Genomic DNA, 19,394 nt, shown 5'->3' on the forward strand with positions numbered 1-19,394 from the left:
AGTCTGGAGTCAAAAAGGGAGGAAAAGGAAAGAAGGAAGAGATTGAATTCAAAGAATAAAAGAATGAAAAAATATCCCTTCTAGACATATTTACAGGAGCCAGGGGCTCAATGGCTAGCCCATAGCAGCTAGCAGAAGGACGAGAAAATGATGGAGCACCAAGCGATGAAAAATAGGATCTCAACCACATTTGAGTGAACCAAAGAGGTCCACTGCCAGTGGGAGATGCACCATTTTTCAATTGAAATTGAAGAGAAGCCATGCCTCTATAGAGGGCAGCCAAAAAGAAAGAACATAAATTCAGAGGCCTACCACGCGCCAATTCGTGCGCTATGGGTAAATAGTTCAGGGAGGGCTTTATGCTTGGCACACATAAAACATATTTACAAAGCCAAACCAGAAGAAAGGCCACTCGCTCAGTATGGGAAGGCTCAGTGCTCGAGTGGTTATGAAGGGTTTGCAAGCTTGAATAAGACTCGGTGAGGTTTTTACCAAACTTTGGGGCGCCACCAGAAACCAAGATACCAGAAAAAATGGTATCGCTCGAAGGTGGCAGATTCACTAGGGCCCCAACATCCCTTAAAGTAATAGACATGGGGCCAAGAGGGAAAACAAAGGTATTATACTTAAAAGACCAAAAACTTAAAGCGATCGAAAAAAGTGCTGAATCAAAAGTAGGGGGTTGAAGAGAGATTTCTAACAAATCAGAAATCCTAACATTATAAAAAAGTACCTTAGTAGGACCATGTTCCACAAGACGAGCATGCCACCTACGGAAAACTACATCAGATTTAGTTCAAGTGCGAATAACTCTTTCACGAAGTGGCCCCAGTGACAGAGAGTTTAGAAATGGAGGGCCTTGAGTACAAGGAAACAGCTGACCCACCGTCGCTTGTTCGACTGCCTCTGCATTGTTAAAGAAAAGACCTAGGTAGAACTCATTGAGTTCGACATTGACAGGTGCGAGAAAGTTCGGAGTTATGTATGGACGATTAAGGAGTTTCTGAAAGTCTTCAAAACTAAAAGATTTGCCAGATTGAGATTGTGAAGTAGCCATTAGGGACGAAATAGAGTTTTTCAGACTTACGTAGTAGGGAAGCAAAGAGATGAACAGTAAAATTATTAGAGAGAAGAGCGAAAAAAGTGAGGCGTGATTTAATGGTGCAGTAAAATGACGTATTTGGGGGTTATAAGGGTTTGCAAAACGTCGTACCTTTTCAAGTTATTGAAGAAAACAATGATTAAAATTCTTGAAAATTTCGAATGTTATTGGAAACACAAAGTGAATATGGCAAAATTTAATAATTGGTATTAATTCTGCCATATTGGGGGTAATTGTTGACACATAAAAATTCAGCCCAAATCGAACGGCCCAAGAAATAAAGCCCAATTGGAGGATTCTCAAATTAGATAGCCCAAAGAACGAAGCCCAATCAGACAATTTACAATGAAGGCCCAAATAGGGAGGCCCGTGAATGCGATAATACCACCACCCAAACTTGCAAGTCGCCCAAGAGTTGAGCAAATGAATTGCCATGCAGTCGCCCAGAGCTGTGACTCCGCTCTCGTCCAAATATTCAAATCGCCCAACCTCTTAGCAAACATAAGAAGTTATGGTTACCCAAAAGTGCAGTTAATGAAGCAGTTATTAGGTAGTCCTATCACGTTCCACGATTCAAGGAATTCAATTGAAGACGGTTGAACGACAAAAGTAGTGACAGCAGTTAGAGAAGGCAGTTCCATGACAAGTTGGCCACTACAAGGAAAGTGGGCAGTTATAGAGCGATCAAGCAGTTTCTTAAACAGTTGATCACGAAGAAATCACCCAAGGAGTATAAAAGGAAGAAAAGACATAGGGCAAAGGATCCCGAATCAAACACTTTCAAATAGATAATATGTAACTTTCAATTTTTTAGTTTAGATTTAAACACTTTTTTTACAGTAACTTGTGTGTTTGCGCCCCTTGGAGGCATTCTGTTTTTACTTCCCAATTGTAAAGTCATCGCTAATAAAAAACGCCCCTTTTTGGAACTTTGTCTCAAGAAGTTTGTCCCTTACACAATCGTCTGATCCCTTTTTAATTGTTAGCTACTAACCCGCGCAAAACATCCTCTTAAATTCATTTGTGACTTCACTTGAAAGTTGAAAGTATGATTCTACTTGGACAGGGATAAAGACAGACTAGAAAACAGGGATTTAAAAAGAATGACGTGGCCGACTAATTGTGGAGCAAATTGGAGGGAAGGAAAGGCAAATAAAGAAAGAAACAAAAGTCTTTTGCACAAAACCCAAGCCATTGGAGGGAAACCCAGAACGTGGAAATCGACAAAATTGAAGAGCACAGAAATTGGGCAAAAATTGAAAAGCAGTGAACGCCTATTTCTTTCAATACCATCGTTGAGCAAAAGAGAAGAGAACTGAACGCCTCTTTCTTCAACACCATCGTTGGGCAATATTGAAGAACACTTCACGCATCTTTCTTAAAGTGAAGAACACTGCACGCCTATTTCTTTTAATACCACCGTCGGGCAAAATTGAAGAACCCATTGTAAATCGATTTTCAACCGATTACCAGAAATTATAAGGTACCGACAAGGAGCTTCGAAGGCCTGGCAACGTCGTCGAGAACCTAAAAACTGCCAGCATTTAAATGCAGTCGGCACTCTCACTTCATGGTTCTTTGAACACCGGCGTATTGTGGAAAATTTGAAGGTGCCGGTAAGTGCATTATTTATCCTTGTTAATGTATTCATTATTATTTTATTTTTGTTTGGGATGATTTAATCTCTACAAATTAAGCTTCAAAAGATTTAGTTTAAAATGAAGATAAATTTCATTTTAGCAAGTAAAGGTAATTTGGGTTTACATTTTGCCGTTAATTCATACAATAAATTGGGTTTACTTCCATTTTGTTTGTGATGATTCATCTCTGCCTTCCAATTTGCATTTCTATTATTACTGCTATTTGGAATGGGGATTAGGATTAGGCTCCCTGCCTACCTTCTTTGAACACCCTTATGCTTTACATTATTTCTTTCTCAAATTTTGGAGACTGTTAATGTTATGAATTCCACTAAGAGTAATTCCATTAAGACTGTTAATGTTATAAATTCATGAAATTGTAGACTGTTAATGTTATGAATTCCATTAAGAGTAATTAAGACATGAATCACTCTAAATCCAAATACTTATGTCACTGATTCAGCTAAGCTAGCTGATGAAGTGCAAAAGCTGTGTTAATTACCTTCTTAATTTTACGCTAAATAAGTTTATGTTACATTGACAAATAAAATCATGCTTATTTTTTCTGTCTTAATTACCTTCTTAATTTTGTTTTATACGTTTTTACCTTCTTAATGTTCCATTATTCACAAATTGTAAAATACTAGCATTTATATCATTTTTTTCCAAGTTGTAACGAATAACTTTGTCATGCAACTGTATTAACGTGTGCTTCGGTTTGAAATTCTCTTTGCAACAAAATAAGATGAAATGAACATGACCAAATTTTTTGTTTCTTGGCAGTAAGAGAAAATATGGACGACGTTGAAGACAACCAAGACGATGTGTTGGGGCTATCAGAGGATGAGAACATAATGAAGCCCATGAACGAAATTGGCTGTGAAACATCAACGTGAGATGGCATAATTGTACCCGAGGTGGGAATGTTGTTCAAAAATGAACAAGATATGTATGATTTCTACAAAAAATATGCTTACACTGTGGGCTTTCCAGTTAAGAAAAGGAATTCCAAAAAAGAGGACGATGGTGTTTTAAGATATTTGACATTAACATGTAGCCGTGAAGGTGGAAGCGTTGGTAATAGTAGTGGTTCTTTGAAGCCGCACCCAACAGTGAAGCTGGGTTGTAAAGCCAGAATATCTGCATCTTGTGATGTTCTAGGAAATTGGAGAATTAATGCAGTAAACCTAGAACACAATCATGATACGAGTCCTTCTAAATCTCGACTATATCGATGCAACAGACAATTGAGCGCAGCTATGAAACGAAAGCTTCAGGTGAATGATTTGGCAGGAATTGCGGTTCACAAAAGTTACAACTCTGCAGTTGTAGAAGCTGCAGGTTATGAGAACATGTCTTGTATCGAAAAGGATTGCCGGAATTACGTAGAACGTGTGAGGCGATTAAAACTTGGAGAAGGAGATGCTACAGCAATTCAATCTTACTTTTCCAAGATGCAAGCACAATGCTCGGGATTTTATTTTGATATTGATTTGGATGAGGAGTCGCGGTTGAGAAATGTGTTTTGGGCAGATAATCGGTGTAGGCAGGCGTATAAGGAGTTTGGCGATGTTGTTTCATTTGACACCACTTATCTCACTAATAAGTACGACATGCCATTCGCTCCTTTTGTAGGTGTAAATCATCATGGACAGTCAACACTGTTGGGTTGCGGTTTGGTATCGAACGAAGACACTAATACTTTTGTATGGTTGTTCAAAACATGGCTTCAATGCATGCACGGTCAAGCTCCACATGGTATAATTACTGATCAAGACAGGGCAATGCAAAATGCAATCGAAATTGTCTTTCCAAATACCAAACATAGATGGTGTTTGTGGCACATCTTAAAGAAGTTGCCGGAGAAGTTTGGCTACCACGTGGATAAGCATTTGATATTTGGGGCTCTACACAGATTGGTGTATGATTCACAGTCCAGTGATGAATTCGAAAATGGTTGGGGAACGATGATTGATATGTATGAATTGCATGAGAATGATTGGCTATCGATAGCTGAACCAATTTCCAAATAATAATTGTCAAAGCACTGATTCTCATCCAGCATCCGAAGTTTGGGTTTTTAATTGAGATAGTTGCTGCTTACTTTTTGAAGTTTCAAAAGTTAAATTTCCTGTTTGAATAGAAATATTGCCTAGTAATCTGCTGATTCCTTTCACAAATTAAATCACCATTTACCTGCTGGGTTACATGCATTCGGAAAGCATAGTAAAAGATTAGTCTGAGAGTTATAATAGGAAACTAAAAACTTAACACGCGGAAGAGTTTTAAGAGAGCTACTCAAGGTGTTTTCCAGTTTTGAGAAAAATAAATTCTCTTAGTTCCATTGTTATGCTTGTATCATATTTAACCAATCAAGATGCCAAGATCTTTTTCATTCAATTCACATTGCAAGAAGGTGCTTTAGTTTGGCTCAAAGTACATCACATTTGCAGATGTTATGTTAGAGGGACGATAATTGAATACCATATATTGATCCGTTGCATTCAAGAGTGTGTAGTGGCACGATTGTGCATGATGATTTGCTGTCTAGTTCATTTGATTGCATTTTTTATTTTTATTATTTTTATTTTTTTGTATGTAACATTTTACTCAAATGAGTTCTAACTTCAAGTGTAATGTTTGGCTTGATAATTACTCAGGGAGGATCCTCCAGAACAAAACATCTTGAACCCTTTGATGAAGATGACCTGATGAGTACATCCTTTGTTGGGCCATTTGTTTAGGCCATTTATTTATGCTTTATGTTTTTATTGGGCTAGTATAATGGGTTTCGCCCAAGCCCCTTTCTCTCTAGGTTTGGTTATTTTCCTCTATATATGTCTTGTAACGTGAATTAAAACACAGACGATGAATGATGAAAATGATTATGCTTGTGTATCAAGTTTTCTCCCCTCTCCTGAATTCTTCCCCTCCCCTGTCAAGGATTTAAAAATCTCAGATATTGACTTGGGTTTGAATCTTTGAAGAGCTGTTTGGCGAATTGCTTGTGTATCAAGTTTTCTCCCCTCTCCTGAATTCTTCCCCTCCCCTGTCAAGGATTTAAAAATCTCAGATATTGACTTGGGTTTGAATCTTTGAAGAGCTGTTTGGCGAATCCCTTCACAACTGTTTTTTGAGAATGGTGGAATTGATAGCTTGTTTGAGATTCCGTCTTTACAAGGTTTTGAAACCAGTACAGAGTGTGCATATGCTATCAAGGTTTGCCCTGTAACTTTTTCTATATAATATGACACAGTTTTTCATCTTTGTATCTTTTCTCATGGCTTCATTTTTCATTTTTTATTCTCTCTCTTAAAATTAATATTGACTTTGTTTTCTGGTGAGAGCAATTAACATATATATACTCAAACAAAATCATAACTTTTCCCCTTTTTTGATAAATAACGAAGGGAATGTATGCCCTAGTCCCTTGGTTATCAGTTGCTAGCGAAATTGTTATTTGACCTGGATATAGCACTTCATCCTAATTTTTCTGGTTCTTCAATATGAACTTCGTAGCTGGCCCATCTTCCTCTTTAAGGGCAATATGCTGGTGTGTTTTCAAAAAAATAGATTGGTTCACGAGCACATAAATCTCTTGGCATTGCAAAAGCTTGCTTCTGTTAATTTTAGCAAGGAAAACCACTTTGTTGCTTTTCTTATTAGATTACAGGAATTAGCATTTCAATACAAATAGGCCATTCAAAAGACTATACATACACATCTCATACTGTAAAATCTCAAGAAGAATATGTATATGTACATAAACAACAATTCAAAAAAAACAATGGAAAAACCAACATTTTGTACTCATTATTTCATCCCATGCTTCCTTTCTATGATCTCTATTGTCAATCATTCGAAAATCTTCGAAATTGATGTGAAGTAATCTACTTATCTCTCGCTGAATATGAAACTTAGAACACAATGAGCATCAAATTAACGTGAAAATTAATGATGATGAATTGAGCTACTTCATTAGCTTTTCTTGCAACATTTCATACAGACCTTAATAGTACAAGAGTTCATACATAAGTTAAATCACCTACATACAAAATTTTCTAAGAAAACATATTCAATCATTATCTACTAATCAAGCTGGCAGCTCCTCTTTCAGATTCCCTTCCGCGCTTACTTTTGCCGTCTGCACCGTCACAGTCACTGAAATCTGGACCTCTTTATCATCACTTATTCGAACTCGAGATTGGAACGAACGGGACATTTCTTCAACGGTTTCTTTCTTTGTAGGGTTGATCGACGGACCACTTGATTTTTCATTTATAACCCACTCCCAAAATCCACAATTGTTAGTGCAGCAAAGGAACAATCTCCCTTTATTTTTAGTCTCCTTTTCCACGAAAACATTTTTCGAATCCATGCTTACATAGTGGGCAAGGGCGTTTCTTTTTGCACTCGGCAAAGAAGTGATCTTTACCTCTACAACTATGACAGACTCCGGAGTTCGTTCTAGGCATGCTAACATGAAATCCACCAGCACCAAGAAAGGTGAAGTCAATAATGTTATTCGACTGGCTGAAGTTAGGAAGACAAATGTACATATACAAATGATAAGCTTTCACATAAATAACATCATCCACAAGAAGCAAAATAATCAGACCTCAACACTATTAACAATGGCTTATGATCTCCCCTTCAATAAATCTACCTCCCTCAAATTACACAGAAATAATGGTCCTGCTACCTCTGTTTTCGCCAGAACCCTCAAATGCATACTTCTCACTCAACAATATTCATGAATAGTTTTCACTACTTGCTCAGATGTATAAACTACCAAAGGCTTCAATGTTCATGAGTAGTTTTCACTCAAAAATCTAAATTCCAATCCACAAAGTAGTGAAAATAAGAAAAATAGAAGAATACAATTAACTACATCTTATTCAACACAGTAAAATGCCCCCCAAACGAAATCTGTCAAATAACTCATTTCGAAACCCCCACTGAACTATGTCAAATGATCAAGTAGAAACTCAGTAAATACTAAATACCCCCTACTAATCCCAATATACCCAACTGAACTCATGGCATCTACAACGAAAATCACTTTATGGTGAAATAAATAGCATATTGCCAGAGCAAAACTGCAAAAAAATTAACTTATCGTGGGCACTGGTGCAGAGAACACTTCAACGACTGGAGATGCCGATGACTTTGACGACGACGGGATATGGTCGGTTGACTCACAACGACACCTTTGTCGTAGGTGGGCGTATTGTTACCACGGCTGGGAGTGCGGTCGGAGATGCGATATTATGCTTAGGGTTTGGATTTCGGGGCTCCCATTTCGATTTTGGTTCGTGGAGAGAGAGACAGAGGAATCGCGTTCGTGGAGAGAGAGAGAGAGGGAGAGGGAGTGTTGTTTCATCCGGTTTGTGGTTTCTTTTCATTTCGTTTAATTCTAAATAAATAATAATAATAATTAATTGAAGCCACGTCACCCTGGTTTTTGGTCTGTTTTTGGCCCTGGACGAGGAGCACTGCCCAAGTTGAAAACTCCATTTCCATTTGTACCGTTGTATTCTCTGTCATTAAACCCTAAACCTTAGCATCACAAAATAGAAAATCAAGGACGAGGAATAAGCAGCAATTTGTAATGGCGACCGCCGTTCTTTTCAGATCTCTTCGCCATCGCGAATTTTCCTCTGCTCCACTTTCTGTATATAGAACAGTATGTCTCTCTTTTGCCCATTCGTCTGATTGGGTCTTGTACTCGAATGTTTTTCGTACCTATTTTCAGAAAAAAAAAATCTCTATAGTTGTATAGATACTCTTACAATAGTCGGATCGATTCATGGCATGCTACTATTTTTTGTATTATTAGTTTTGGCTGTTCTACTTTAACATTATACCTTCAAAGAACAAATGTAAATGAAGGGAAACAAATAATAAACAAAAAGAATAGATGTATTTTGTGTTTTCTATTTTGATTTTTGTTCGGATTCTTGATGTGTCCGAATATTATTATTATTTTTTTTAATGCAGTTTTATTGCATGATCTTTTATGAGCTCCTATTTTTCTATTTCCAGCTGGATTATGTTTAAACTTGGATATATTAATGCGTTTAAGCAATTGATATCGGTGAAATTCATAATTCTTTTTCCGCCGAGCAGATAGGATTTTTTTTCCCTCTCCCTTGTTCAGTTTTCTAGTTTTTCATCTTCTTTTTGTCTTTTCCTTTCTGTCACTCTTTAGGGGTTGGTAGATTAGGGATGTCAGTTTGTTGCTATAAATTTCTGTGCATTTAACATCCATCCTTAGTTGATTTACTGCAAATCTATATAAGCTTAGTCTTCCCCGAGGAACTCCTTTTTTTTTTTTCGTTTTTTTTTTTTTTTTTTTTTTTTTTTTTTATAGGGTTTTTTTTTTTTTTTTTTTTTTTTTTTTTTAGCTATTCATTTTTATAGTGTAAATCCCACTGCAGCTAGATAATTCATTAAGCGGAAGTTGGAAGCAACAGCACAACTTTAGGGGACTGTAATTGTTCAGTTAAATGGAGATACAAAGCCAGCATGGGCGTTGGGAAACAAGTGGGCAGGGTTTAGTAAGACCATTCAGGTATATTTCCTATTTTGTTTCTTAGTTGTTTGTGGACCCTCTTCTTTGGAATTAAACACTGATTTCTTCCTAAATGCAGCACCCGACCAGCTGGGAACGATGTTATCGGTATTGACTTGGGCACCACAAACTCCTGTGTCGCTGTCATGGAGGGCAAGGTAAAGTCTATCTGCACGTCAATGAATCACCTCAAGAACATTAATGTTGGCGAGCTCATATTGAAACGTGTTTTTCTTTGCAGACCCCTAAAGTTATTGAAAACTCTGAGGGTGCTCGCACTACTCCGTCAGTGGTTGCTTTTAACCAAAAAGGAGAACTTCTGGTTGGAACACCTGCTAAACGGCAGGCTGTCACCAATCCTACCAACACTCTCTTTGGAACCAAGCGACTGATTGGTAGGCATTTTGATGATCCTCAGACACAAAAGGAAATGAAGATGGTTCCATATAAAATTGTCCGGGCCCCTAATGGAGATGCATGGGTAGAAGCCAATGGATAGCAGTATTCACCAAGCCAAATTGGTAACTTTATTCTAACTAAGATGAAGGAAACTGCAGAGGCCTATCTTGGGAAGTCTGTAAACAAGGCTGTGGTTACAGTTCCGGCTTATTTTAATGATGCTCAAAGGCAAGCCACCAAGGACGCTGGGAGAATTGCGGGCCTTGATGTGCAAAGAATTATTAACGAGCCTACTGCAGCTGCACTTTCCTATGGTATGAATAACAAGGAGGGTCTTATTGCTGTATTTGATCTTGGAGGTGGAACTTTTGATATTTTCATCTTGGAGATTTCAAATGGTGTCTTTAAGGTATAAGATATTTGAATCGGAGTTATCAGCTAGTAATATTTTGTTCATCTTCTTGTTACGTGGCTGACAAATCATTGTCTAAGCAGGTGAAAGCCACTAATGGTGATACGTTTTTGGGAGGGGAGGACTTTGATAATACTCTATTAGAATTTTTGGTGAGTGAGTTCAAGAGAACTGAGCGTATCGATCTGTCAAAGGACAGGCTTGCCCTGCAGAGACTTCGAGAGGCAGCTGAGAAAGCAAAGATTGAACTTTCATCAACATCACAGACTGAAATCAACTGACCTTTTATCACTGCTGATGCATCCGGTGCCAAGCATTTGAATATAACACTGACCCGATCAAAGTTTGAGGCTTTTGTGGACCTCTTGATTGAGAGGACTAAGGCCCCATGCAGGAGTTGTTTAAAGGATACTGGCATTTCTACGAAAGATGTTGATGAGGTCCTCCTTGTTGGAGGGATGACTCGTGTACCTGAAGTTCAGGAAGTCGTTTCTGAAATTTTTGGCAGGACCCTGAGCAAAGGGGTTAACCCTGACGAAGCAGTTGCCATGGGAGCTGCAATTCAAGGTGGTATCCTCCGTGGTGACGTGAAAGAGTTGCTTCTCCTAGATGTTACTCCCCTGTCACTTGGTATTGAGACACTGGGAGGTATCTTCACCAGATTGATTAATAGAAATACTACCAGAAATACTACCATTCCTTCAAAGAAGAGTCAGGTGAGGGCCTGGAGAGTGAGGTGATGATTTAATTAGAATAAATACTTCATATTGTTTTGTCCTGAGATTTTTCCTTTTGTATGTTAATCACACCAGCTTATGTAAAGGTTTGCGCACGAGCATTTTTGTCTGAATTTTCTTTTACTTCTTTAACTATTTTCGCCAGGTTTTCTCGATAGCTGCTGACAACCAGACTCAGGTGGGCATTAAAGTATTGCAAGGAGAACGGGAGATGGCTTCTGACAACAAGCTCCTTGGTGAATTCGAACTTGTGGGCATTCCTCCTGCACCTAGAGGCATGCCTCAGATAGAAGTTACAATTGACATTGATGCGAATGGAATCGTCACAGTTTCTACGAAGGACAAGACCACTGGTAAAGAGCAACAGATTACGATTAGATCATCTGGTGGTCTATCAGAAGATGAGATCGAAAAGATGGTCAAAGAGGCCGAAGCACATGCCCAGAAAGATCAAGAAAGAAAGGCTTTAATTGATCTTCAAAATAATGCTGATACCACCATATACAGTATTGAGAAGAGCCTAACCGAGTACAGGGACAAGGTTCCAAGTGAAGTCGTGTCAGAAATTGAGGCTGCTATTACAGATTTGAGAACTGCTATGGGCGGTGAGAACATTGACGAGATCAAGGCTAAGCTTGATGCAGCAAACAAAGCAGTGTCAAAGATTGGACAGCACGTCTGGCGGTTCAGGTGGTAGTTCATCTGGAGGTGCGCAGGGTGGTGACCAGACACCCAAGGCAGAGTATGAAGAGGCAAAGAAGTAGATTCTTTAGGCGACAAAACGAAGAGGGAGATATCTATTCACTTCTGTTATTTGAGATGTATGGTTTACGACGGTTGTGTTTATAATCTTGCAGAAGCGTTGTATCAGTTCTTTGGGAACCTAATTCTGCTAGCCCAAGTTCCAGTTATAGATATTTTTCAGTTACATTTTGGTGGAATTACGCCGCAAAAGAATTATTGTCGAACAAATTAATACTTTTTGCAATGGTAAATCTGGTAGTCGTGATTTCAGTTCATTTTTGCACCGTTAATCTAGTAATTTTTGCGATAAGGTGGTATATATTGGTGCAGGAATTCTTGTGATCTTAGTTTACACCTACTATTAGGTGACACTTGTCTACGTATATAGCTGAGTAATTGTAATCATTCAGAGTTTAAATGGTACCGAATAATGAAATGAGTTAAACTATTTGTACTCCATGATTTACAACATGTGAGGGGGTCTAAATTAATTTTTTAATTGTGGGTTTCCTCATTGTGAGGGGGTTGTAATGGTGTACACCAAGCACAATTATAATTAAATTTGAACTCGTTCTTATACTTGAAAATGTGGCATTGACTTAAATAGTGCTAATTAATCAACGATGTGATTTAATTTAACTTAAAGTCGATTGTAAGATAGACTGAGTGATCTAATTGTCTGTAAATTAAAGTGCTTCATGATTGCTCTTAATTAAGGTTCAATAATTTCATTATAAGGAAAAAGTTTAGTGACCACCGGTGAAATTTAACCTTTAGATTATGATTCTATGATTTAATCACTGATATCAAATGTAATACATGTACAATTTATTACATGTTTAAAAGTCTAGTCAAATTTAGGCCACGTAAAACATACTGTCACAACAACAATGGGAAAAAGTAAGACAGAGAGAGATTACTTCTAAATGAGGAGATTAAGAGCATGTTTGGGTGGCTTATACTTAAAATTAAGCATCAAATATGGGACTTATTTTTCATATGAATTTATGTATATTCAAAATAAAAGTCACAATCACATATTTAATGCTTATTTCAAAAATAAGCTGCTCCAAAAATGTTCTAAATCAACCACAGCACGTCGCGACACCGGTCTAACAGGAACAGCAACACTGTTGCGAGGCTACAAACAAATCAAAATAGCAATAATTTGAAATAATCAGATTATTCAAAAAAAAAGCTCTAAATAATATCAGTACATTAATTAATAAAAACATACCAAGCCTTGAAGAAACCTGGGTTCCTTCTTGGTAGGGGAAAGTATATATTGGGGGTGACATCACAGGTGGTCCTTCACAAAAACCTGTTAATTTTCCCAATCCAAATTTCATAATGGCCAAATAAATTCTTTTGCAATACGTAATTTAGCTTTTTCATTTAAAAAAAAAAAGGAAAAGAAAAGAAGAAGAAGAAGTTAATATAGAGAAAAGGTGTGCAGTAACATGATGAGTATAAGCAGGGTATGGATAAGAAACTTTTGGGTTCTCGTTCATAATTGAATCACACACCAACAAATAAGTTATTATTCCAAGATTGAAACTTTTTATTACATACCCAATTAATGGGCTTTATATATCGGTGATTAGAGATCGTTCGTACCAAGTTCAGTACATAGTACTAAATATGACTAGGATGACAATTTATGTTGATAAACGTTATATTCTCCAAGTGCCAAAATCATCTTGTCCAAAATCACTCTTTCCCGACTTTTTGATATTGGTTTTTCGTTAACTTTAAGGGACTTCCGTTTTTGAGTTCTCACATTTAACCCCTCTATTGTGGCTAGTGGGGTGATAGTTTTTTAAGTGGACTTGGCTATAACATGATGTACAATCCTCACAATAAAGAGAGCTCATGATTTTTTTTATTAATAGTGGGCCCTCCTCATGTGAGGGGACTGTAAACAAAGAGCAATATCCTTTTTAAGTTTATACACGTTTTCTTGAAAAGATATTATATCTCCGTGGGACACTTCGGCCTATATGATTTTCCGTTCTCATGAGGAAAGCCTTGTCGTACAAAGAGGACTGAGAGTGCACTTTGCGTATAGCCATGATAAAAACTTTGTATTTGTGTTACTTACATAGTTTCAATGTGCTTTTATTTGGTTGATTATGCCATTCTTTTAATTTAGTAGATGTTAGGTAAGTGTTTAATTCTCATGTAGGACATGTAAGATGGGATATGATACATTGTGCTTCAATTTCTATGTAAGACATATTCTTAAAATGCTATTTAATTATGAGACCAAATAACGTTAGTGACAATATGGAATAAACACGAAACATCAAACAATTTTTATATGGGTTCTATTCATTTGATTTATGAATTGAATTCATGTGGGAACTAATATTAAGGCCCCGTTTGATAGCTTTTTTTTTTAAAAATGAGAATGAAAAATATAGTCGTTATGGGATCCACACAAAATAAAAAGTCAAATATGATGGCTTGATGCGATGAATAATAACGATCATATTTTTCATTTTCGTGACAAAAAAATGGGAATCAAACGGAGGCTAAACAAATTATCCAATAAGCCAAGGTTTTGCATACTTGGCTAAGTTTACAATGTTTAGTATTAAGTTAACAAGTTTTCAAATAAATAATTTTTAATTAGTAGTAATATAAATAAATTTTTAAATTTTGTACATAAAATTAAAAACAGCGTTATCTAAACTTAATTTGGGATAAAAATTACTCATAAGTAACTTTATATTTTCTAGAACTTAATAGAATATGCTCGGCCTGTTAAAGTTTGATGGCTACGTACGAGTCAAACGAAAACACTAAACATCTAACAAATTACTTGAAAGTTGTAATAAAACAATGATGACTTTCACAAATTGCTATGAAATTGCTTTGATAAAGGAAGGAAATAATAAATAAATAAAATTTCAATGGCGGGGCCATTGATGCGACAAATTTGTGGAAATTATTGTTGTGATTGTTGCGTTCTTATCTCTGTATTTTTTTAATGATTAGGTAACATGGTTTAATCGACATAAGTCTTCTCATGACTACAACTTAATACCTAATGCATTCTTCCTCCTCAACCTCTCACTACATCAAAGGACAATGCCCAAATAAATATATGCAAATTCCAAATAAATATTCACATTTTTCCTTTAAATATTGTAATAAGTTACAATTTGTCAATTGCTCAATTCACTATTATCTAATCTAACTCAAAAAAATATAGCCCTTGGGCTATATGCATCAAGAACTTTTTGTAAGGTAACATAATTGAAAATTTTAATTTTTTCTACTACTAATACTCGAAATCTTTTAGGATAACATCATTTTCAATAGATGTCCGATATATTACAAGTTGTCAGTCTGATTGCAAAAGGCGAACATTTACGTGACGCAAGGGAAATATGATCTATCAGTCACCATCCTATATCAAAAGCTTTTTATCAAAAATCTACTATCCCTTCTCGATGTCAATAATTTAGATTCTTAGAATTTGTAAGAATGAATTGAAACTTTTAAACAGTACAAGAGAATTGGACAGAATTGTTTCCAAATAAAGACTGCCCAAGAAATGTTTTATGAAAATTTAGGTGTAATCTATCCAGTATGCACAAAAATATGTGATTTTTCTATGCTAATAGCACAATTTTAGTTTGTGCATAGATTACATCCAATAAAATAAATTGTGTAAATCAACTAGACAATGTTCAATTACAGCCTGCTAAGACCTTTCAATTATTGTTAAAAACTAAAATTTCCCCCATCATACTGCACACATTTCAATCATTGATCCAGCCTGACTTGCCATGAAAAGGATTATTGTGGGGTCAAAATTTGTTCAATTTGAATAGCATTATTCTTCTACTCAACAGTTAACCAATTTAGCTAATTCATCAAGACCATTTGGTAGGACTTCAAAATCTACTTCTAAAACTAAAAACTAAGAAATTACTTTTGAATCCGTTTGAATAATTTTTTGAAAGTAATTTCCGTTTGGTTAAAAGAACTTCTAAAAGAAGCGACTTAAGATAAAATCCTCGAAAAACTCTTTTGCAATAAAGAAAAAATAGAAGTCTTGCCAAACGAATATGAACCATAACGCAGACTAATTCCACAATAAAGCAACGGCGAACAAAGATTATTACTTGATCCAGGTCTTTCACTGATCCTAAGAAAGGCAGAGTGAATATGTAATTGATCTCACACATACTTATTTGAGAAGTCCTGTTTGAACAGGATTGTTAATTGTTCGGATAAACAGTTCTTTCAATAAAAAGGTTGGAAACATTTAAAGATAGAAACTCATGCGAATATCACTTCAATATACAAAACACAGAATTCACCAAATTGATTCTTAACACTCCAAATTAAACACCTGAATTATTTTCAAGCAAGTAGCAGATATATGTAAATATATATTAATCACACTGAAGTTTGTGTAACCTTCGTAACCACCTTACCCCCTGCTTCAGTTTGTCTCATCTCACCACTAGCAGCACCCATGGCTTGATATTGGGCAGGTTGCATTGGCGGGGCCGCCATTACTCCTCCCGGAGAAGTGTACATCACCTGCCTACCCATCCCGGTATCGTACGTGAACTGCCCGTACCCCGCCTCCGTTACAGGTCTCACCATTCCGTAACCTTCGGAATATCCGGCCATTTTGGGAGCCGACTGTGGCGGTAAATTTTGTGGGGCCATTGCCGCTGACGGTATAGCGTTGTATGCGTGTTGATCACGGTAAACCTCCGATGGCATCCTTTGAACTGTGTAGAAACCCTGACCGGATGGTCCACTCACCTGTCTTATCATCGGCGCGGGGTACGAACCAGCCGGAGCTGGAATCATGTAAACTGGCTGTTCTGTGTTGAGAGTGCTCGGCGGGAAAACTCCTCCAGCAAATTGCTTCTCCGGCCAGTATCCAGGAGGGCCACTGGGAACGGAAACTGGAGGCAATTTCTCCGGCATCTTGTAATAATCGCCTCCGGCAAATCCTCCTGCGAGATTTTCATCGTTTCTTCTTCTGTATCCCTGCTGCTCCTCAATTCTCAGCCTCTCAAGATCCCGAATGTGCTGCTGAATTGGATCCGACCCCATCGACCTTTCTTCAAAACGGTCGTCTACCTCAACCTTCTGCAGCTGCTGAGGCACCATACCAACCCCTTTCTCCAATCCAAACAAGTAGTCCACATTATTGTTAGCCGGTGGTGGCTGAGACGACACAGCCGTCACCGCCGCCACCGGCGGAGCCGTCATAACCGGTCCAGAATTCAACGCTTCCACGAACCTCTCCTTCTCCGACTTCGGATCATCAGACCCGAAACTCTGAACCGATGAATTCGTAGATTGATCAGGGGAAGTAAAAATAAAAATCCTCAGCCTCGATGGCTTTGGAGACACCCTGTACAACCGATCATACTCATGCATCATATGCTCCAAATCATCATCATTAGTTACCGAAATCAAAGCATCCAGATCTTCACCTGGCAATTGATACTTAAACGAAATATTATCACTGTCACACAACCCAACAAGCTTTGACAGTAGAGAACTGAATTTAATATTCCGATCAACGGACAAGATCTTTGTCTCTCCCCCTATGTACGACAACTGATTGTCATTCGGCCGAGGGTGGATTTGGCCGCCATAGCTGCACATGAACTTCACTTTATAATTCGAGGGGAGTTGATGGTTCTGCGAGTCCTCCCACGGCGGCGGATTCTCGAACTCGATTTCACGGGAGCGCGGCGAGGAGCCTCCAGACCCCGGGTACGAAGAATTGTAGTAGTTCTCCATCGGCGCAAGTTAGTGATCAGCAGAAAACTTTGGAAATGAATGATTACTCCATTGAGACTGCGCTGGGAAGGAAAGGTAAATACGAAGGGGGATTCATTTAATGTACTCCATTTTGGGTTTTGTTAAAGTTCACCTCAAGTGAACTGATTTTTTATAAAACTTATCTTATTTTTGATGACGTGGCGAGGTCTGAGACGTCGGGTGTGGTTTTTTGCGGAGTAGTGGGTGGGTGAGAATAGCATGAGGTGGAATTAGATGGAGAAAATTGAGGGGACAGTGAGGGGCCACAATGCGGTGGTGGGCCATTGTAGAGAAGAAAAGATAAGTGAAGAAATTATAATTTAGAAATGTGAATTAAAGTTTGAGTCCTTAATCTTTCACTTGATGTGATTATAGGTTTACAATTTTTAAAATTGAAGTTTTGAAGCTGATGCTCTAGCCTATTTAAATTAGGAATCTAGATCTTCCTAGTGACCAAAGCTATCATACAGACTTTAAAATTGCACGCGACTTTTACATTATTCACTTCTGAAATAAAATTTATGAGCTCGAGATGCAAGAGGAAGAGGGCCCTTAAGTCATTTTTATCGGTGATTTTATTGATTTTTCATCACTGCAAGAACAATTGAATTCTTCTAATATATAACTTTCTTCACCCTTAACATTAATACAAATCCTGGTGTCTCCACGTCCTTTGGTTGTTGTTGCAAGATAAATTATCTCAAATTAAACTAAACTCCATTTGCAAATTGAATAATCAAATTGACGAGACAATTGGAGACTCATTTTCATATATTCGAATAGATAAAGATTCAAAAATTCACTTCTAAAAGTTAAGGATTAATACGTGAAAAATTAGAAAGTCCAATCTTAATTAATTGAGGGTGAGATGGGGTTGGGGTGGGGGTTTGAAGAGTGGGATTGGACTAATAATGGGTGGGATAAGGCATGGAGTCACCGGTAAATGGTATTATTAAAAGTGTCAAAATGCCATTGGAGCAGGATTTCAACATTGCAGTTGTTCTGGATAGGAGATATTTTTTAGAATAATATTATTTGTAGCCGCGTATTATTAGGTTGAACCTCAACCTTAAGGGCCCTCCACTGACCCTGTTCTGGGCCATCGTGAAGGAGGTAAATCGCAGGATGTGCCTCCCAGGAGCCAGGGTGGAGAGCACATGGATAGGCCAAGGCTGTTAACCCATATGGTAACTCCCGCTTGCAACAAAGCCAATTTCACCTTGCGGGGAATCGAACTCTGCACACTGCCGCACTGAGCCCTATCCGCCCTCGCGTTTGCCACTGGGAGATATGCCCTGAGGGCTTGTAGCCGCATATTATTACAATCATCTTATGTTGTGTACCTATGGCTATTAGTAATTTATTGCATAAAACAATAAAAAATTACAGTATAACTGCATCAAATCAATAATCGTCAAATATATGTCACATAGGACAACTATGGCAGTGAGCGATTATAAATAGCATTACTCTATTTTTTATGTATATGGAACTTATCTTGATTAGTATCTTAGAACATTTTCAAGAGACTATTTAAACATAAAATGCTAACTATTTTCAAAAGTCAATTATTAAAATCATGCTCTAAGAAATTCTTTATACTAATATTTTAATTTGGAGAGTGAGTTTGACTCTTGAAAATACTCTTATTTAAGGGTGTTAGATTCCTATTTTTCCTAAAATGCATTTTTCTCTATATTACTTTTAACAATATATTCTTCATTAAAATAATATTACAGAAAATTTTTTTTTTTTATTTTTTAATCAATATTCTCTATCAATCTACTATTTCAAAATACATACTTCAAAAAGAATGTAGATTAAACACACCATTGATAAAAGTTTACTAAGGGCCCGTTTGATTCTCATTTTTCTAAGAATGAGAATGAAAATTATTGTCGTTACGGGACCCACACAAGAGATAAAAAATCAAATATATTGTTTTGATGTAGTGGATAACGATTATATTTTTCATTTT

The 19,394-nt window shown here is 37.2% G+C and overlaps 2 protein-coding genes and 1 pseudogene across 2 annotated transcripts; 2 read left to right on the forward strand and 1 right to left on the reverse strand.

Moving 5' to 3' along the window:
- The first annotated feature begins 3,689 nt into the window (after positions 1-3,689).
- LOC111411474 (protein FAR-RED IMPAIRED RESPONSE 1-like) lies at positions 3,690-4,775 on the forward strand. Its single transcript, XM_023041998.1, has one exon. The coding sequence runs from the start codon at positions 3,690-3,692 to the stop codon at positions 4,773-4,775; it is 1,086 nt and encodes a 361-aa protein (XP_022897766.1).
- Positions 4,776-8,252: 3,477 nt separating this feature from the next.
- Positions 8,253-11,883, forward strand: LOC111410689 (annotated as a pseudogene).
- A 3,961-nt stretch (positions 11,884-15,844) lies between these two features.
- LOC111410690 lies at positions 15,845-17,491 on the reverse strand. Its single transcript, XM_023041154.1, has one exon. It carries the CDS (start codon positions 17,393-17,395, stop codon positions 16,022-16,024), a length of 1,374 nt encoding a protein of 457 aa, XP_022896922.1. The 5' UTR covers positions 17,396-17,491; the 3' UTR covers positions 15,845-16,021.
- Positions 17,492-19,394: the final 1,903 nt, after the last annotated feature.

This window comes from Olea europaea, chromosome 15 (genome assembly GCF_002742605.1).
Source record: "Olea europaea var. sylvestris chromosome 15, O_europaea_v1, whole genome shotgun sequence".
NCBI classification, from domain to species: domain Eukaryota; kingdom Viridiplantae; phylum Streptophyta; class Magnoliopsida; order Lamiales; family Oleaceae; genus Olea; species Olea europaea.

Excerpts from the sequence above, each read along its gene's own strand:
- LOC111410690 (XM_023041154.1), bottom strand. The coding sequence starts at position 17,395 with ATGGAGAACTACTACAATTCTTCGTACCCGGGGTCTGGAGGCTCCTCG.
- LOC111411474 (XM_023041998.1), top strand. The coding sequence starts at position 3,690 with ATGTATGATTTCTACAAAAAATATGCTTACACTGTGGGCTTTCCAGTT.